The sequence below is a fragment of the Lycium ferocissimum genome, chromosome 3, assembly GCF_029784015.1.
Source record: "Lycium ferocissimum isolate CSIRO_LF1 chromosome 3, AGI_CSIRO_Lferr_CH_V1, whole genome shotgun sequence".
Lineage (NCBI taxonomy): Eukaryota > Viridiplantae > Streptophyta > Magnoliopsida > Solanales > Solanaceae > Lycium > Lycium ferocissimum.
In genome coordinates, this window is record NC_081344.1 from 69487585 (window position 1) to 69509733 (window position 22149).

Sequence of the window (22149 nt, forward strand, 5' to 3'; positions counted from 1 at the left end):
GGAGATTGGGGACTACTCAAAAACAACCTTTTTCCCCGGCGGGAATTCTCGACAGCATTGTATGCAAGAATCTTGAAATGTGTGTTGAAGTCTTGAGGCAATGCGAAAACTTGCTTCCGCTTGCTGATGAGCTGAAAATCGTTGGTAGATGTATCGATGCTGTAGCGTCTAAAGCTTGTGTTGAGCAGATCGCTTCAAGTTTCTCGCGCTTGGAGTATAGTAGCTCCGGGAGGCTGCATATGAGTAAACAAGCCAATTGTGAAGGTGATTGTGTTAGTGTTTGCCCTGAATTTCCTACCTTAATTAAATTTAATCATAATTGTGTTTTACTTCAGAAAGGCTTTCTGGTGGAAAAGGACTCTTCCATATTTATCCTTTTCTTGAGAAAAAAGTGTTGTACTTCTATAAATTGAACATGCTTCCCTCTCGCACAACAAAACAATAGTTTTAATGCTTTCTTTCATATTAGTTTTCTCATATGTAAGTCAGTTGACCGAACCATATTAACATATTATGCTTTTTTATTTAGTATAGTTTTCTTTTGTTCCTAACTTATCATTGTTCAAGATTCATTTTTTTAGCTTCCGCATGACGCCTTGTTAGTTTGATCTCAACAGACTGGTGGATTGAGGATCTTTCAGCTCTTCGTATCGACTTGTACCAACGTGTCATAACAGCGATGAAGTTTCGCGGTGTTAGGCCCGAGAGCATTGCAGCATCACTAGTGAGCTATGCACAGAAGGAGCTGATACAAAAGCCCGTTTCTGGTTCGAATGTCCAGGAAAAACTAGTAGTTGAGACGATCGTTAGCCTGATGCCTGTTGAGAAATTCGTCGTTCCCTTGAGCTTTCTCTTTGGATTGTTGCGAAGCGCTGTGATGCTAGATTGCACAGCTGCTTGTAGGCTTGATCTCGAGAGGCGGATAGGATCTCAGTTGGATATAGCTACTCTGGATGATATTCTAATTCCTTCTTTTCGCCATGCTGGTGATACATTATTTGATATTGACACAGTGCACAGAATCTTGGTTAATTTCTCACAGCAGGAGGGCGATAGCGATGATGAGATGGAAGACGTATCAGTTTTTGAATCCGATAGCCCTACAGCTACGCCATCACAAACTGCATTGTTCAAGGTATCGAAGCTGGTTGACAATTACCTTGCTGAAATCGCACCTGATGCAAATCTGAAGCTGAACAAGTTCATTGCTATTGCAGAAACATTACCAGCACACGCGCGTACTGTCCACGATGGACTTTATCGGGCTATTGACGTTTACCTCAAAGTATGAATTACCAACTTCTTTGAAATATGCTTAAATGTTTTGCTGGTTTGGGTGAGAGCCCTAAATCCTTCATTACATGTTTAGCGGACTCTCCAAAAATGTTGCACCCGTGTTGGATCCTCTAAAATGCACTACTTTTGAAGGATCGACACTTACCCGATGACATTTTTGGAGAGTCCGAGCAACATAGCCTCGACAATTTCATTACAGGAGACATATGCATAGTGCTTATTTCTTAGAAGACTAAACTATTAATGACTTAATTGAATATGGTTCTAAAATAGAAATGCTAACTCTCCATCAAGAGGATTAAGGTTCTTTAGCTTGAGATTTTTATAATCATTCCCTTTATAGAATTATTCTTAAATATGTCCTCTCTTTTTCAGAGAAAAGGGTAAAAAATATGCCTCAACTATACAAAATATCTTAACTTTACTCTCCATTATACTTTGGATCCATTCTACTGTAGTCGTTAGCAAATTGTCTCATATTTGCCGTTGACTTTAGTGGAGCTTCAATTTGAAGTATAACAGAGGTAAATTTTGACCTTCTTCCTGAAGTATTTTGTCACGTGAAATTCACTCTATCCATGTTGGAACCTCGTTAAAGTCACAAACAAGGATGAGACAATTTGCTGACAACAAGAAGTACGAATTGCCTCAAAGTATGATGGACCGTAAATTAAGATATTTCGTATAATAGAAGGGTAAATTTGGACTTGTTACCTTACCTTTACCGAGTTATTCATGAATTCACATTTCCAGGCTCATCAGGCCTTATCAGATCCTGACAAGAGAAGGCTATGCAAACTGATTGATTTTCAAAAGCTCTCACAAGAAGCTGGAGCACACGCTGCACAAAATGAACGCCTACCTCTCCAATCGATAGTACAAGTTCTCTATTTCGAGCAATTAAGGCTTCGAAGCGCCTTGTTTTGCTCGTACCCTGATGATGACATTAAGCCAATGCACCAATCTTGGAGGATTAATAGTGGTGCTCTTAGTGCAGCAATGTCTCCAAAGGACAATTATGCTTCGTTGAGACGAGAAAACAGGGAGCTAAAACTTGAACTAGCGCGGATGAGGATGAGATTGAACGACTTGGAAAAAGACCATGTTTGCATGAAGAGAGATATGCAGAAATCTAGCTCGCGAAGATTCATGAAATCTTTCTCTAAAAGGATTGGTAAAAAGTTCAATATTTTCGGACATAGTTCTTCCAGGGAGTCTACTTCTCCCTCGAGGCATTCGGAAAGAACTGATTCTAAGAATAATTGATAGAACGTGACTATCTATCTTCCAGCTACATCAAATTATATGAATAAGTGTTTTCTTGTAATTTTGTCCCAAATCTTGTATAGGAGCTGCAAAGATATGCTTTTCAGTGTGCCTTTTTTTTAGATGATGCTAGAGGTTCTACGAGTGAGAGGCGCGCCGAAGGATGTGATCTTATTAGATATATACGTTTTAAATTTTCATTTTTGCATATGATTACACAGTTCGAGCTGAAAACAATGGATTCAGTTGAACCCACAGAACTCACCCTAGATCCACCTCTGAACTGATGGGGTGGGCTAAGGTCACATCTTGAAAAGTTGGACTCTTATTATGAACTCATAATCTACTCAAACTCAATGTTTAAGGTGATTTTGATATAGAAGAAGACATCAACAACTATAACCAAAATAATCATAGGGAGCTAAGAGTTGGAAAAGCTTAAGACACTCTGCTATATCCTTTGAATCTTATCAAGAGTTTCTTTTAAGATGGATGGAGACGAATCTAGGATCCCGAGTAGGTGAGTTCAAAACGGGTTTCATCTTACGATATGTATACAATTTTTATGTGTTTTTTCTTGAACGTATACATAGTTCGAGCTGAAAACAATGGATTCAGTAAAACCTACAAAACTTGTCCTAGATCTGCCTCTGCAGTGATGGGGTGGACTAAAGGTCACTTCATTCCCATAAATTGTCCACATTGGATAATCTTGTTTCAGCATGACATGAATATGGGGGTATGGATTTTTTAAGGGTAGCCTCGAAGCAATAGTAAGATTGTCTCCGTATGATTTACAGGTCACGGGTTCGAACTGTGGATTCAACCACTGTGCTTGCGTCAGGGTAGGCTGCAACATTAAACCCCATTTGAGATTCAAACTTCCTTGAACCCTGCGTGAACGCGAAATACTTTGCGCACCAAACTGTCCTTTTGCGCCCTTTTTTGGTCTCCCGTATTGCATCAGCAAAGGATGCAAAGGTGGAAGCAGCCTTTGTTTAACAGTTTCAGCTGAACTAAAAAAATTCAACACTTATGCGTGCGTGGTGTATGAAACGCTGCTAAAGTTACAAAAAATTCAAGTTCATTGTTTTCGACTTATAACTATACATTCAGATGCGTTGAGTTCCGATAATGACAAATAGTGAATGCAGTAGTACATCACACTTACTGCCTCAGATTTATTACTTTCTTGAAAGTAATGTGAAAAAAGATGTGCATGTCCAATTTCAAGGCAAAAAGGTGTGCATGTCCAATTTCCCTTGAAACATAATGACCAATATAGTTCAAGTAAAATTTGAGCCAGAAAAATGTAAAATATGATCCCAATTGTGTATTTTAAAAAAGCAAGTACATCAAGAGAACAGAAACATCCTAATAAAAGCATCACCAAATGGCCAATAATCCAAGTTCACAAAATTGAATTGAAGAAACCAACTATCTATTACAACAAGAACATATAACTATATGAAGTCTCAGAAATAGAAACAATAAAAACCATCCTTTTCTTCTTAAGCTCGTCTTTGGTGTTTTTTTTTTTTTTTCTCGTTGGGGGGCGGGGGTGTGACTAAGGGTCACATCTTGCAAATTCGGACGCTTATTATGAATTTACCATTGCACTCAATCTTCAAGCCGATTTTTCTTTGGTGTAGAAGCGGATGCCAACAGCTACACCCAAAATAATCAAGGGAACCAAGAATTGGAGGAGCTTAATTACGAACTCGGATGTCTTGTCCTGGTTGTAATGAGGCTGATTGGGAGGAGTGTACTTGGTTTTAGTCGGGATGGTTGCTGAATCAATATCGCCCACATGGTACTCGTCCAACATTGCTCGAGCACTGCTACTATGGCCGACATCCTCAAAATCATCGGTTGCATCCTTTCCTGCACCAAATCACCATCAAGTTTTTAGAGATTGCACCAACGTAAATTCATTCTTTCTTCTTTTTTTTTCCCTTGTTTCTTTAATTTTGTTCACATAGTAAATCTATAAATTGACTCATCTCCCTAAAGGAACCGAATGAAACCATGTAAAAGACAGGTCCGATTACACGTATTCCTAATCCTAAATGGAATGTAAAAATTTTGTTCATATGGGAAATGTCCATATCTGGTTCATCTTTCGAAACCATATCACATCCCCGATATGATTAAATAGCACTCTCTCCGTCCCACAATAAATGTCACCTTAGCCAAAAAAATTTGTCCCATAATAAGTGTCACCTTAGGAAACCAATGAATACATTGACTAATTTTTTCCAACTTTGCCCTTGGACAAAAGAAGTAGTAGTACGCTAAATGATGATGGTTGGATTTCCAATGTCAAAAGATGGACTACTTGTATATGCTCTAATCATCAAGAGGAAAAAATAATTTTTTTTAAATAAGGGTAATTTGATAAATTTCACACTTCATCATTGATTTCTTAATATGCGTGTTTTTGGCTAAGGTGACACTTATTATGGGACGGAGGGAGTATTTCGTAAGTACTAAATTATCTTGAATATATTAACCATTTCTTTATTTTCCGATCGTCTGGAAGGGACAAAAGAAAGATCAACATACCCAATGTGATCCCACAAGTGGGGTCTGGGGAGGGTGGGTTTACGCAAACCTTACCCCTACCTTGCAGAGGTCTCTATTAAGTCATGTCTGGTCTAGATCCCTCTCTAGGTGGCACGATCCAAAGTCAGTGTTCTACTCAACTTTACAACTCGAATACTATTGAAAACATATATGAACAACTTGAATGTTAAAAAGTGTGGTTTTGGTAGGAAAAAGTTGATCAAAGTATATTACCAGTAGCAGCCAATAAAACCTCATCGCCACCTGGGTGGTCGTCCAAGAATTTTGTCACATCGTACACCTATCAAATAAAATATCGATATCAGTCAATGAAGCCAATCCCAAACTTCTTGGTATTCAATTAAAAAGTAGCACAAGAAAATCTGAGAAAACAAAAGAAGAACAAAAAAAGGAGAGAAAATGGAGGTTGGAAAGCAATAAGAAGTATCAAATGATGCCAACTACTCCGAAATATCCCTCATTTAGTTAAACATGAATTTATACTCCGTGTCGAAAGTACTGCGTTCATATGAACCCGGTGTTATAAGGGTGCAGCGGCCTTTGCTGAAATGTTGTAAATCAAGCCTACTTAACTAAGAAATTACGAACAAATAAGGAGCACAAGGTTTTTTAATTCTATTAGGAGGAGAAAAGGTGATTGTCGGAAGAGATGAACTCGGAAACCTAGAATGTGTAACCTTGAAACACAAAGGGAAATGCACATTACCCTTGTGCTAAAGAACAGCCCATGATTCCCATGTGGTATAAAAAAACAATGTGAATGAACCCCCTCTCTGCAATTTCATACTTAACTATCAGTGCTTTTTGCATATTAAACTTTGAAATGTTTACAACTTTTAACCATTGGGCTCATATAACCAAAAAGATTTATCACTATCTTTGAGCACTGTACCTCTTCACCGCGGCAGAGTTATAATATCATAGATTTACACTAATGCAGTTACACTTAACCTTCAAAAACTGGCTATTCATTTTATCTCATCAATTTATGGCCTACGAAAGGAGATAATATATTTCTCTTTTATAAATATAGTAAACTAAGACGCTGCAACTCAAAGTATACAAAGAAACCTAAACAAAAACAAAGTAATGGTGAAATTTTTATGTTTGTCTCCTGTTCCTTTTTTCAATTGGGGAGGACAATGAGGAGCAGGAAGGTGCAGGGAAGGGTTGAATAGAAATTCACCATGTTTTGCTACCATGAATCAAGGGCAATACAAGATTATAACTTTCTCCGGAGATGTTTCAAAATTACAAAGTATAAGATTCATCATTACTTATAAGAAAAGAAAACCAATGGCATAGTTTTCAAGTACGAGACCTCTCTTAGACCTCTCGGTAATAACATTTCTTTGACAACTCATCCTCAGTAATAACATTTCACTGTAACAACCAAGCCTTCTTTGGAACCGACTTTCATATTACATTATATCTTTTTTTTATCAAAAACTTTCATATTATATATTCTCTATTACAGCATCTCGCTATAGCATCTCGCTATAGCAACCAACAAATATCCGGACAAACGACGCCGTTATAAAGAGGTTTGACTGTATATCAAAATCACAAGGGATATTAGCCTTTTCTTACCAAGATAGGTAAGTCACATGTTACTAAGAGCAAAGTGATGTACTAAGCATTTTACCCAAAAAGTACGACCTGCTAAATCCAAAGTCCTAAAACATGAATTATCTATGTAACTACCAAACAAGCAATTCCTATTAACCGCTTGATATTTACATCATCTAAATTGTAGCTCCCAACCATATTCTCATATTGATAAATTCCTTTGTACTCGTCCACCAAAATATTTGAGAACTAAACCATAACAATGAACCAATGAATTTTCATTACAATAAAACCAAAGTCCTCATCTAAAAAGATTAAAAAAAAAAAATTGATAAGTAAACCAAAGTCATCATCTAGAAAGATAATTATTCATCAAGACCGCATCAAATTCATGTTGAAACAAGTTGAGAACTGAAATAAGTTGAATTTAAGACGTAGACACAATCCATAGACAATGATGACCCACCAACCAAATGTCAGTAGAATGAAAACCATCGATCTTAGCACTTTAAAATGCCAATAATGTCATCATTCTTCATTCTAACGCCTTGCAAGCACTAAAATTCGCAAAAAACCAGTATTAGACTGTTGAAAGAGGATGTTGAAGCTTCAAAAAGGGAATTGTTTGATAAAACCAAATATTGATGACTCAAACCTGAGTAATCAAGAACCAAACTTTTGAGTGAAATCCCTCCTCTAGAAACAGAAAGAAGTTAAAATCCTGCGCTTTATATAGTTATTCCCACGAAGGAATCGATACAATCTTGCTATTATTCATGAAGCTAATCACACAAGCATCAAGCGAGTTATCGAGTGTCACTGCACCTATCTTTTTAATGACAATTGACAATGGGTGCACATTCAATATACACACATTGTTTAATCGAATGATTCTATCCAGGGATCTTTCCCCTTTCAGAATTCATTTTTTTAAACTAAATATATGGGTAGTTTGATCTGAATGCAGACACTATAGATCCACCCCCAGTTTCAACTAATATGCATTCCAATTTTTCACCCTATTCACCCCTTTTCAGACCCCTTATCTCAAAACAGAAAAGAATGGAGAGAAAGAAAAACTATAAAAACGACGGAACAGATGCAGTCAAAAGTTGAATCTTTAAGATCTAGCTACAAGAAAAGGGCAGCCCGGTGCGCAAAGCATCCAGCGTTAGCAGGGTCTAGGGAAGGACCGCACCCCATTAAGATCAAGCTCCCAAAAGCATAAAAACGTTTATCATAAAGGGGGTACAGAAAGCTAATTACAGAAGTCACCAAGATTATACTTGCAACAAATTACGAGCCAAAGATTGAATCTTTAACAGATATTTGTATAGAAAATACAAGAAAGCATCATTATAAGTAAATTACATCAAAAGGGTCAAGAAATAAAAGTAAATACAGAGATCGCAAAGACTATATATAGCCACTAATAAAGACACAAAAAGTGAATCTGTAGAAAAGCACAAGAAACATCAACTCCAGTTAATCACATCAAAAGGGGTGGAAGGAGAAAGGTAATTACAGAGATCACAAAGACTAATATTAACCTTGCCACTAATAAAGACCAAAAGATTGAATCTTTAACAGACATTTGTAAAGAAAGCACAAGAACAGCAACCCCAGTTAATAAAATCAAAAGGGGTGGAGGCATAAAGGTAATTACAGAGATCAGAAAGACTATATCCATATATTGCCATCGGAAACGGATCCAGGATTTGAAGTTAATGGTTCCTTCAGCATCCTCAAGTTAATATACAATAACAACTGGGTTCACAATAACATACTTATGTATATCTTATGAATTTCTTAATGGAAATACAGGGTTTGTGCAAAAGCTAATGATTCCCGTGAACCCAAAAAGTATGCTCTACATCCGCCACTGTTACCATTAATATTGATACATCAACTCATACAGACCCAAAGATTGAATCTTTAACAGATATTCATAAAAGAAAAACACAACAAACATCAACTCTAGTTAATTACATCAAAAGGGGTGAAGCAGAAAGATAACTACAGAGATCACATAGACAATATATTGCCACTAATAAAGACTCAAAGGCCAAAGATCTTTAACAGATATTTGTAAACAAAAGCACAAGAACCAGCAACCCAAGTAAATTACATCAAAAGGGGTGGAAGCAAAAAGTTAAATACAGAGATGTAAACAAAAAAGCACAAGAAACCATCAATGACAGTAAATTACATCAAAAGGGGTAGAGGCAGAAAGGCAATTACAGAGATCACAAGACTATAATATTTTTTAATACTCCTAGTGTTCCGGCCAGCTTGAGCGCACCTCGACTAATTCCACAACACAAAGACTATATATTGCTACTAACAAAGACCCAAAGATTAAATCTTTAACATATATTTGCAAAGAAAAAAGAAAAAACATCAATACCAGTAAATTACATGAAAAGGGGTGGACTGGAGGCAGAAAGGTAATTACAGAAATGACTAAGACTATACTTTTATTTAATACCCACGGTGTTCGGAGCAGCTTCAGTGCACCTCGACTAATTCCACAACACAAAGACTATATATTGCTACTAACAAAGGCCCAAAGATTAAATCTTTAACACATATTTGTAAAAGAAAAAAAAAACATCAATACCAGTTAATTACATCAAAAGGGGTGGACTGGAGGCAGAAAGGTAATTACAGAAATCACAAGGACTATACTTTTATTTAATACCCCTAGTGTTCGGACCAGCTTAGGCGCACCTCGACTAATTTCACAACACAAAGACTATATTATTACTACTAACATAGGCCCAAAGATTGAATCTTTAACAGATATGTGTAAAGAAAAAGAAAACATCAATAACGCTAAATTAGATTAAAAGATTAATACCTTGCCACTAATAACAAGCCAACAATCTTTAACATTGTTATGGGGGGCAACCTCTGCCAAAGTATAAACCTTAGTTTCACCACCCATTTTTGATATAGAAATAAAAATAAAAAATGGAGTAGAGAAACAAAAGATGTGATGAATCTTGATTTGGTTCTTCAAAAAGAGTTGGATGAGAAAGAATGGAGTGTGCCTGTTCTAATTCTTTATTTAAGTAGTCGTTTGGCTGTACAAACCAAATATTTTGAAGTTGGAGTTGAAGGTAAGGATTGTGTGTGGTTATAATTTTCCTAAAAGTATTTGGTTTTACGTAAATGTAAGCCCCATATGGGGTTTTAATTTTTAGTATTTTTTTATAAAACGATATAATGATAATAAATACTTTTAAATAGGTGAAATAGAAAAAGTAAGAAAAAACTATAAATAAGTGATATATATATATATATATATATATACCCCCACAAAAAAACTAATTCGAACAATCTATTATACACTACTTACAAATACAATAACTCGTTACTTTTTTTGAGATGGTAGAAGACAAGATAAATAATTGAAAAAGAATATATATTAGATTCTAGCTATAAAAAAAAGGTCTTGACTTTTAAATTTAATGTTTCATTTCCTTTTAAAACATTTGAGTAATTACATGTTGACTTTTGAGAATTTGGCATTATATTAAAGACTTATTTAACAAATTTCGTTTAGTTTGAAGAAGTTTTAGGGCTTACGCCCAACAAAAAAACTCGCCCCATTTTTAGCTTATTTTATGTACGCCTTTGAAACTTTCGCCCCGACCCATTTTTTGGTAAGACCCTCGCCCCCGTGGCTCGCTCAAAAAACGCCTTTTAAAACAAATTTTCCCAAAAAATATATAAAATGTATATCTAAAATGAAAAAAAATGAAAATAGAATAAGTGTTTTCTAAATTTTAAAACAACTTTACTTTGTATTTGGAAAATTTTCATGGTTAAATATGATTTTCAAATAAAGTGGAAAAAAATTCGAAAAAGGTGAATAGTTCTCGTGGCCAAACGGGTCCTTAGTTTGGTAAACGTATTGGAAAAATCAATGAGTGGGTAGTTGAAGGTGATGTGGGGGTTGGTGAGAGGAAAGATGGGATTCAGGTATCAAACCAAAAAGAGGGTATGGGGAGAAGGTAGGTAGATCCTAATCTTGATTTTGTTGCAATTTTTAGATATATGTTGATATGGAGTTTTGTGAATTTTAGGGGTATTAGGAAAAATTAGGCCACGTGACAAACTTACCAACTATAACTATAATTTCAAAAAATTATGAAACATTGCTATTATATTTACAAAATGTAGCTATCAATAATATAAGATGCATCGATACAACTCTTTTCGCTCGATTTCGCCGGACACATAAGTGAAATGCGCTTATACATTTAAAGTTCTCTAAATGATACCCACTTGACTGATATACCGACCGATACCCGCTTGATACAACTTTTTCACCGATAATGCCTAATGATACCCGCCCGGTACCGCAATCCGTAGCTACGTTTTATAAATAAGTGAAATGTAGCTACATTTCGTAATTACACTCTAAACTATAGTTATTTATGAAATTCTCTAAATGTTTTATTAATACCAATAAGGGTTGTGGTGGAATAGATATTCTTAACCAGAAATCGTAAGCTCGAGCCATCAATATGAAAAAATTCTTGTTAGAGAGTGTTTTTCCTTTGATGGCCTTATCCGACACAAATCTTGTATGAATATGGGTCCTAATGCAACTGTAGGACACATGGTGAGAAACCACACACACAAAAAAAAAAAAAAAAAAACTTTGTATAAAAAAATATATATATATATATTATACTAGTGATGAATAACTTAAATATAACATAATTTTCAAGAAAAAGAAAAATATTTATATTTTGATATTTTTTATTTTTAAATTTATTACTTATCTTTAGTAACATATACTTGGTGTTCATATTTAAGATCGTAAATTTTAGTTCACCGCAATCAAATAAAAAGACTTCAGCTACTTAAGCAGGAAATTAAAGTATACCATCGAGTTGCGAAAAAGTTGCTTGCTTAATAATAATAGATAATACTATTACATTATATATATGTCTACAAGAAAAATTTTATATGGCATAGTTAACTTTAAGAGATATATATGATTAATAACTACTACTTATTTAATTTAATTATTTTTCGTAGTTACAGTTAATTTTTTGATTTACATATCATAGCTGTATATTGTATTTAGTATTCTCTCACTTTAACTACTAGAATACTACTACTACTCAGCAGTCACTACTATATCCTTCGTCTCTTCTTTAGTAGAACCTACTTCTTCAAAGAGTACCTTTGCCCCTCAGATCCGGTCACTGCCATGGCCTCGAGTCGCCAGAGTACCTTCGCTATTCAGATCTGGATATTTCTTGTATCTCCATATACCACACTTCTGTATTCAACATTTTAACCATAAAATCAACATCTCATGGAAGTTCTGTATTCGCTGTATTAAATGTATAAATACATTAGTAACTCGTATCAATACTAACTAGGACCATTTATCTATACACTTATGAATACAGTCAAATACACTAAGTTACTATGTTTTGCCGTTTATCTATACACTTATAAATAAAGTCACATACACCAAGTTAGCTCGCTCAAATATTTAGATACAACAAAATAGTATATTCGAATACAGGCAAATACACCATGTTAGTTCGCACAAATATTTAGATACAACGGAACAAAGATATTCTAATACAGTCAAATACACTCGAAATAACTAAAAACTAGCTACGAAATGTAATTAACAAAAATGTAGCTACGGTTGGTTAGAAGCCCCCAAACTATAGCTATTTATGTAAGTTACCCTAAAAGAACTCAGTAATTTCGTAAAATTGTCCACTCTTAGGCAAAGAATAAAGTGTTGAAGTGCGTGACCATCTCATTTTCTGATTCTTTTTTATGAGTCAAGCACGTGAAAATTCTTTTTTATAAGATGCGGCAGTGAGATTCGATCCGAAGATTTGTGCCTCATCCGATACCATGTTGAAGTTTGTGACTATACCATCTGAAAGTTTAAGTTTGTGACAAGTGAGGATCGCACAAATCTAATTTGTCTCTAATTCTAGGTGATAGGTTGATTATTCAATTCATGTCAGAAGCGAAAAAATATTTCTCAAACAGTTTCAACGTTCTTAATTGTTTGATCTTTAGAAGGTAGGTAGACGTGAAAAATAACAAGTTGATAGAAAGAGATCTACGGTCAAATCTCTTTATAGAGATGCTGTTTGTTCGGATTCGCGAAATGTTGTTATAAAAAATATATAATATAACATAATATTAAATTTGATTCTAAAGAACACTTAAATATTATAGTGAAATGTTATTATGGAGAATGACTGTTATAATGAAGTCTGATCATACCCACAATTGTTGTCGGGCCAATTGGGACCTTTGCAATATCAATATGATGGTCGATTAATTCTGCTTTTGACAAAATTGAAGCCGCGCGTGTAACACAGAGTAAGAAAATGTGCGGGTGAATCCTCATTATTATCAATAACTTCAGAAACTAATGATATTTTTAAATCTTTATTTCGTTACAAAATGATTGCGATTAGTTATGTGCATATCATATAGGATAATCCGCCAAGTATATGTTTGCTTGTTATTCTTCTAAAAAGAAATTGGGCCGAATGACAAAAGCAATACTTAATGTTAGAGTTAAGAAGCATTATTTCAATGTTAAAATATTTAGAGGAATTGATACTGAATCCTTAAAATCAGAATCATTAATCCGACGCTAGATTTGAAGCACTGTTCTTCTCAATTAAATTAGCAATAAAAACTAACAACATCGATCAAAAAGATGTAGCAACAGTGCATCACTGTTTCTAAGTACAAAATCTTAAAAATTTGAGAAATTTGACAATAGCAGTATACAAAAGATATGGTTAGTGAGTCGAGATTATTCAATTTGAGCCTAGAACGTGTGACATGGTCATTTTGTCCCAACTTCTTAAAACACAGCTAATGTATGTCAATCATGTGTCTTAATTGGTACACTGTGTCATTTTCTCAAATATTAAAGTGCATGACATACTAGTGGAATTAAAGTGGAGAAAGTGGTCATTATTCTTTTGTAATTCATGTAATCACTGTGACATGTTCACTCCATTATCTCCTACTACACCTCAAAGTATTATCCACTATATTGACATTCAGTATATGGAAGAAACTCTACACATACATGAGGACGTTTCTTCCTTGTGTTGAGTGGATGAGAAGTATTATATTGTAAATGAAAACACATTATGTATTTTGTTTATAATTTGAGGTTTGGTGCAGTGAAAGAGGGAATTGAGACAAAGAAAAATATTCTAAGTCTTCAACTTATTCTTTAAAAAAGTAGTATTATTTTTCTGAAAAAATGTGTTTTTTTATGGTGGAGCTTTGAACTTAAAAGCTAGTTTGGAGTTATTCGAGTCACACGACGTTGTTAATCTTTTTAGTTTCAAATTATTATTTTCATCGTAACAATGATAAATTGTTGAACTAAAGATTTGATTTACAGTTAATGATTGCAACTTCAAATTGCGCTAAAGAGGTTCTTCTTTACTAAAGCTCCCCTCCCCCACGCCCCACCCCCACCCCCACCCGCCCTTGCCCTTTTTTTTCCATTGTTCATCAATCCACTCTAACTCTTAGAAAATAAACAAAAAAGGGAATAAAAGGAAAAAAAAATGAGTTGCAATGATACACAATAAACAAAAGTTCAATTTCTTTTTGGTTTATGAAAATTTGTAATATGGATAATAGTTTGATCATGTTGACCAAGCAGAAAATATAATCAAGAAATATTAATTCTTGATTTTAACAACACATGGGAAATCCTTCTCAAGAATATCAAATAGGGGTCATTTAATTGGCTCGAAAACAAGTTATGGTGGAATTAGTTATCGTGACATTATTTTTTATTGATTGTTTGATTTGTTGTATTAAAAATAACACGAAATGCATAATTTCTAAAAAGAAGTTGTTTGTTTGCAAAAAAAAAAAAAACCCTCTATTTTATTTAGAGAAATAGAGTTTGAGGGACCCCAGGGGTAATTTGTCATTGGCTTTATTTTATCCAGAGATAACTAATCCCGATACTATTATACCACCATCTCAATACTATTTCTAATCATAGTATAACTTATCCCAAAATTATCCATCATAGGACTACTTTTGGTTGTCCAGCATAGCAAACGACCCTTTAAAGAATTAAACAAAAAGAATAAATTTGCAATGACACACAGTTAAAAAAAAAAAAAAAAAAAAAAAAAGAGTTCAGTTTATTTTTGGTTCATGAAAATTTGTAATATTATGGATAATAGTTTGATCATGGTGACCAAACATAAAACATAATCAAGAAATATTAATTCTTGATTTTAACAATACATGGGATCATCCTTCTCAAGAAGATCAAATAAAGAAAATTAAACATTAAACTGATCCACCCTTTTATTTTCATGGACACTTGGGTCCTCCTAATTGTGTGTGCCAATTGTTGTAGCAAGAACAACACCCTTTATTTTGCCCAACATATCCTGGTGGAACACATTGACACCAATTACAGCAATGGTTGCAGTAAAACAAACATCGTTTTTTGTGACCTTTAAGTGCACATCTCTTAACGCATGCCTGTGAACAACCTGAAAAACACAAAGTTTTTGTTAAAAAAAGTTAAGATTTATAAATATAGCTGACGGATGCATAATATATGTATAATGCATGTATGATCGGTATATAATCTATGTATATCTTGTAAGGAAAAGTAAACAATGAATTTTTTGTGCAAAGATTCCTTTCTTTTACGGAGAAAGGACAGATTTACCTCTCTACTTTAAAAAATAAAGTATATATTTAACTTTCGTTATACTTTGCCAAACAAAAACGCCCCTGCCGTTAACAAAATGTTGTTAAAAATACGCTTTATCCGTTAACCCCTTCCACCATGACCAACAACATCCCATGTGACATAACATTTGGGTGAGATGTATCACGTGGCATTCCACCTCACCACCCTCCCCTAATTCCTTCCCTCAACCCTTCCATTTCATCTTCCACAAAATACCCAACAATGAAGTTTTAAGAAATGTTTCACCAAGTTTTAAATTAGTGGTTTTTTAGTATGTGCACCAGACGAATTATGATAATAGATCGATATTGTTTAAAAATTCTTATGAGCACCACAATTCATAAGCTGTCGATTTCCAACCAATAGGTTCGTGATTCGAGAATCATGTTAGAAGTAAACAACTATTTTTCGAACAGTCTCAATGTCCTCGTTTTGAAACAATAAGTGGATGTAAAACCCAAAAAAAAAAAAAAAAACACACACACAAAAACTGATAAAAAGAGATACTCACTATTTCTAGGTACAGGACAACTTGTTGAACCAATAAGTGGCTTAGCTTCTAACATTGATGAAGCCATGATGAGCAAAGCCAAAAAAATGAGAAGCAGCCTCATCTTGTATAACTTCTTCAAATCTCTTCTACAACAATGGAAAAAAAGCAGTCAAAAATTGAATCTTTATGATCTTTTTAATCTTTAGATCTTAGATACAAAGGCATAAAACCCAAAAAGGTGGAGTGATTACTGAGATCACAAAGACTATGTAGGTGTTTGGCCATAGTTTCAAATATTTTCTAGTTTATTATGGCACTGGAGTTGAAGATCGAGTTCTGTTTGATCGTATTTTTTGCAAAGAATTTCTGTAATAGTGTTCAATGATTGAATGTACTTATAATATCAAAAGTGAAAAGTGAGTTTTTTTTTTTTTTTAAAAAAGCGAAATTTGAAATATTTATAGCCAAATACTAAGCTAGCGTTTGGACATAGATTTGATTGAAACTTGAAGAAAATCTCGGGTCTTTGAAGATGGAATGAGAAATAATTTTTGGAAGTTAAAATTGTATTTGGATAGGTATTTTAGATGAAAAGCAGTTAAAGTTTGTTAGTAGAAAACTTGAAAAATTCATCTTTAAAAACTGCCAAAAAAATGGATCACTTTTTATGATCAGATAATGTTTTCTCAAAATATTTTTGGAAAAAAAGAGCAAAAAACACTTATGACCAAATGTGATCTAATTTTTAAATAAAGTAAAAATTATTCCGGAAAAAAGAAAATAATTTTAATGGCCAAACGGGACCATATAAGTTGCCACTAATAAAGTGCCAAAGATTGAATCTTTAACAGATATTTGTAAAGAAAAGCACAAGATACATTGGAGGCAGAAGGTAATTACAAAGATCAGAAGACTCATACCTTAACAATGTTTGGATAGAGAAAAAACAAAAAAAACAATTGGAGTGAAGAAACAAAAGATGTGATGAATCTTGATTTTGGATCTTCAAGACTAGTAGTAAATGAAAAGGCTTGAAGAATGAGAGAAATTGGATATGGAGTGTGGGGTTTTCTAGTTCTCTATTTATGAGTTTGTTGAACGTATTTATTGGATTAATCAAAGAGTGGGGGTGTCGGTGAGAGATAGATGTTAGTAGGATTTACTTGTCTTATATTTTATGATCCACATAAATGGTAAAATATTTAATCTCTTAATATCTAGAATATTAATTAGTTTTCTTTTAAGTCTAGATATTATATTAATTATATAATATTTAATTTTTTTTAATTTAGTATCTACAAGAAAAATAATTTATTTTCTTTTATTTTTATATAAATCGAATTGTAGTCTTTTATTGTTCAATACAAAAATCAATACAAAAGGTTATAGTTTATTCTCTCCTCAATTTTCTCTTTAATCTCTTCGATTTCATAACTTGAGAAAGAATGGGACGTCGAGGCGGAGTTTGGATATAAAAATTGTGACATTTAAAAAAAAAAAAAAGTAGTATTTGAAAAAAACAATGATAAAAAAAAAAAATCACTCCAAAGTTCATTTGTTTCTTTTTCCTATCTAAACTATCGCTATCTATGTAGTAAAATACAAGTAAGTGATAGTGCAAGGACAAAAAGGAAATAATTGATAGTTGGCCTAATTTATTTCGAGGTGTGTTTTGATATATAGATGATGATAATTCAGATAGAAAAAAAGAATAACTGATAGTTAGGACGTAAAATTCGCGAAAAAGTGATAGTGTGTTTTTGACGATTAACTCTGTTTGGAAATGGTATTTGAAAATTAAAATTGTGTTTGGACATGAATAAAACTAGAATTGTTTTGAACTTTGTGAATTTGGAGTGAAATCTCAACTGCTTCATTACCCCAACAATCTTCCTCCACCTTGAATAGCACAAACTAATAGCCCATTACTGATCTTCTTCTTCCTTTAATAAATAACTTTTTGACTTTTGACTGATGCTTTTTTTTTCCTTAAAATTTTATGGGTTTCTTTTTATCTTTGTAATTGTTTTCATTTGTGTTCCTTGTCTAAGTTTCCATTGAAGATGTAATATACGCTGGGTTTTATCATATTCTCAAAACAGAAAAGTATTACACCAATCAACAATAATCATGGCTTAGTACCGATCGTAATATTACTTTCTGGTCGAATTGTAGTTAATCGTATAATTTTCAATTAACAATTGACATCTGTACATATTATTCAATTTTAAAGTTATTTTGTGTCTTTCATTTGCTTTCAAGAGAGTGAGCTCATTTTTTCTGCCATATCGTCACTTAAGGTGGTATTAATTCCACTTTAAAATAATGAAGAGAATAATAGGATTCCCGCAAAATTTAGGTATGTTACTTAGATTCGGAACAAGTTTGAGGGATTTTTATGTCTTTTCCCCTAAATTGTTTCTTTTTCATTTCAACATTGGCCTTGATTACTTATTTGAGAATCTTTTTCTTTTCAAACCCCACTTGTGAGATTTCACTGGATATGTTGTTGTTGTTACTTTTTGGTTTCAATTAATTATTTTCTTTGTAATAATGATAAATCGTTGGACTAAGATTACATTTACAGTTTAATGATTGCAACTTCAAATCGATCCACTCTCACTCTTAAGGAATTAAACAAAAAATAATAATAATAGGAAAACATTATGAGTTGCAATGACACACAATTAAAAAATTTCTGTTTCTTATTGGTTCACGAAAATTAGTAATATGGATAATAGTTTGATCATGGTGACCAAACATAAAACTTAATCAAGAAATATTAATTCTTGATTTTAACAATACATGGGAAATCCTTCTCAAGAAGTTCAAATTAAAGCAAATTAAACATAAATTGATCCACCATTTTTTCTTCCATGATTAAATTATTTTCATGGACATTTTGGTCCTCCTAATTGTGTGTGCCAATTGGTATAGCAAGCACAACACCCTTTATTTTGGCCAACGTATCCTGGTGGAACACATTGGCACCAATTACAACAATGGTTGCAGTAAAACAAACATCTTTTCTTGTGACCTTTAAGTGCGCATCTTCTAACGCATGCCTTTGCACATCCTGAAACATACAAAAAGTTTAAGAAAAAAAAGAAGTTAAGAATTATATATATATAGCTGGCGGATGCATAATATATGTATAGCACATGTATAATTAGTATATAATGTATGTATATTGGATAGGAAAAGTAAATAATGAATTCGACGGACTATTTGTGTAAATTACGATTCCTTTCTTTCAGGGAAAAGGATAGATTTGCCCTCTACTTTCAAAAAATAGTTTACATTTAGTAGGTGTTTGGACATATAAATTGTGAAATTTAAAAATTAAAAATAAAAATAAAAAGAGCATATGGAAGAAAGTTGAAAATGGTATTTAAAAATTGGAGTTGTATTTGAACATGAACATCAGTAGGAATTGTGTTTAAATTTTTCTGAGTTATTTGGAGTGAAAAATTATAAAAACAGCTTTTTAGAGTTTTTCGAATTACGGAAAATCTCGAATTTCAACTTCAGGTTGAAGGGGTTAACGGACAAAAGGGGAATTTTTAGTAACTTTGATAAGAGTTGGGATATTTTCATCCGCTAAGTATAACAGAAGTTAGACGTAAACTATTTTTGAAAGTAAGTAAATCTCACCATTTTCCCTTTCTTTTATTGCAAATTGCATGCAATCGAGGTGTATTTAATACAAACTACAAAGATGAGCGGAGTTTGTTCACTTTATACAGCATAAAACTTATAGAGAAGTGAAAATTGTTTAGCTTATATAATATGATTGAACCACGTAGGGTAGACACACATCTAACAGAGTGATATCCTTGAAACCATTTCGTCGAGAAGTTAATACACAAACATATAGATTGATACTGCTTGAAAATAATGCAAATAAACTTCAATTTGGAGATAGAAGGTAAAATGCTTTAGAACCTTGCAACTCCAGACTCACATACTCGTAAAGTAGAATTATGACAATATATAGATTGATACTCCTTCTAATTCAAAATAAATGATTTTTTTGAGGTGTATGATACTCCTTCTAGTTCAAAATAAATGATTTTTTTGAGGTGTGACACACCACTAAAGAAAGTTATTACTCTGTAATAAGTTACATTAGTCAAAGGGTTATCCGACAATGTTACCTTTTTGTTTTCCCCAAAATCTTTCTTCAAAGTAGTAATCAACATTGAGATTTAAAAAAATAGTTGAAACCCACACTAAAGAGGAGTAATTTTGAAAAAAATTAATCAATAACTTCTTTGGCTTTGAAAAATTCATTTATTTTGAATTAAAGAAAAAGTGCTAAAAACTCACTACCTATGTCTCAATTTATGTGATATGCTTTTCTTTTCAATCTGTTAAAAAAAGAATGATATATTTCTATATTTAAAAATAACCTAACTTAAAGCTACTCCTTTTATCCTTAATAAAATGATATAGGGCCACACAAATATCTATAAATTGTTTTGGACAATAAGTTTAAAAATCTTTTTTTTCTTTCTTAAATTTTGTGCCTAATCAAATTATATCACATAAATTAGGACGAGAGATTACTTATTTTGGACCGAAGGAAATATTGTTTAAAATTCTTACCAACGCCATTCCTCATAAGGTCTCGACTTCCAACCAATAGGTTCGTAATTCGAGTATCATGTTAGAAATAAAGAACTACTTCTCGAACGGTTTCTAAGTCCTCGTTTTGAACCAATAAGTAAGTGGATGTAGAAAAAAAAAAACACAAAATGACTTTAAAAAAAAAGAGTTACTTACTATTTCTAGGCACAGGACAATTATTGAAACCAATAAGGGGCTTAGCTTCTATCATTGAAGCCATGATAAGCAATGCCAAAAAAATGGGAAGAAGCCTCATCTTGTATAACTTCTTCAAATCTCTTCTACACCAATGTAAAAGAAGCAGTCAAAAGTTGAATTTTTAAGATCTAGATACAAAGGCATAAAACTTAAAAATGTGGAGGCAGAAAGGTAATTACTGAGATCACAAAGACTATAAGAGTGTGTTTGGTATGAACGAAATTGTCTTTCATGGAAAATATTATGCTAAAAAAAATATTTTTTTGGAAAACAAGTGAGTATCTTACTTATTTTCTAGTGTTTCAGTAAGGGAAAAAAAAAATACTATCCCACGACATTTATATGTAATTTAGTAAAACACAATGGGCAGAGATGGATTGAGGAGTGGGGTTTCAGGGTGGGCAGGGATAGGATGATCAAGGGGTGGGGGCGTTGCGTGGGTGCGAGGAGACAATAAATTTGAATCATATCATTTATTGAGGCTTTTTTTTTTCCCTACTTCTATCAAGAAGTTATTTTCGTCACTTTAAAGAAATTGTTTTCTAGAAAAATATAACCAAATATGAGAAAATTAAAAAGTATTTTTGAAATAAATTGTTTTCCTCCATGTCAAACACACCATAAGTTGCCACAATAAAAACCTAAAGATTGGATCTTTAGCACATATTTTTAGTAAAGAAAACATCAACTCCAATTAATTAAACCATAAGGGGTGGAGCCAGAAAGATAATTAAAAAGATCTAATACCTTAACAATGTTTGGATATAGAAACAAAAGATGTGATTGAATTTTGATTTTGGGTCTTCAAGACTAGTAAAGAAAAGGCTTTAAGAATGAGAGAACAAATGATAAAGAGTGTGGGGTTCTCTAGTTCTCTATTTATGAGTTTGTTGAACGTACTTATTGGAATAATTAAAGATTGGGGTGTTGGCGAAGGAATTTACTTGCCTTATTTTATGATCTACATTAATGATAAAATATTTATTTTGTTTTTAATTTAAAAATATTTTAAAACATTTAATTTCCTTCTAAATCTAATTACTATATTAATTATAAAATATTTAGTGTCTTTTTAAATTAGCATCCATAAAGAGATAATATACTTTTTTTAATTTTATTTTCTTCATTTCTATACAAATAGGGATACAGTCTTTCATTTTTCAATTCAAGAATCAATGCAAAAATTATAATTTTTTCTCTCTTCGATTGTTTCTTTAATTTCTTCGATTTCATAACAAGAGGGAAATGGGGACATCAAGCAGGCGTTTGGCTATAAAATTTGTGAAATTTAAAAAAAAAATGGTTGGAAGAGATAATGATAAAAAACTTTCACAGTCCAAATATCAGCTGT

General features: G+C 32.9%; 2 protein-coding genes and 2 long non-coding RNA genes across 4 annotated transcripts in view; 1 reads left to right on the top strand and 3 right to left on the bottom strand.

Moving 5' to 3' along the window:
• The window catches only part of LOC132049043 (BTB/POZ domain-containing protein At5g48800-like), a 2700-nt gene extending 126 nt beyond the window's left edge, over nt 1-2574 (top strand). Inside the window, exons 2-4 of the mRNA XM_059439712.1 lie at nt 5-264; nt 618-1285; nt 2050-2574. Of these exons, the coding sequence (XP_059295695.1) occupies nt 5-264; nt 618-1285; nt 2050-2562 (1441 nt within the window). The 3' untranslated portion in view covers nt 2563-2574. The remainder of the gene's footprint in view (nt 1-4; nt 265-617; nt 1286-2049) is intronic.
• A 1343-nt stretch (nt 2575-3917) lies between these two features.
• LOC132050584 (cytochrome b5-like) lies at nt 3918-9784 on the bottom strand. Its single transcript, XM_059441938.1, has 3 exons — nt 9578-9784; nt 5362-5428; nt 3918-4446 (listed from the first exon to the last, which is right to left on the bottom strand). The coding sequence occupies exons 1-3, from the start codon at nt 9662-9664 to the stop codon at nt 4190-4192; spliced, it is 411 nt and encodes a 136-aa protein (XP_059297921.1). The 5' UTR covers nt 9665-9784; the 3' UTR covers nt 3918-4189.
• Nucleotides 9785-14890: 5106 nt separating this feature from the next.
• Nucleotides 14891-17057, bottom strand: LOC132050585 (uncharacterized). The gene is made up of 3 exons (XR_009413456.1): nt 16892-17057; nt 15990-16117; nt 14891-15272 (listed from the first exon to the last, which is right to left on the bottom strand). It is a non-coding gene; the product is annotated as an uncharacterized LOC132050585 (long non-coding RNA).
• Nucleotides 17058-18702: 1645 nt separating this feature from the next.
• LOC132050587 (uncharacterized) lies at nt 18703-21668 on the bottom strand. The gene is made up of 3 exons (XR_009413457.1): nt 21546-21668; nt 20757-20881; nt 18703-19047 (listed from the first exon to the last, which is right to left on the bottom strand). It is a non-coding gene; the product is annotated as an uncharacterized LOC132050587 (long non-coding RNA).
• Nucleotides 21669-22149: the final 481 nt, after the last annotated feature.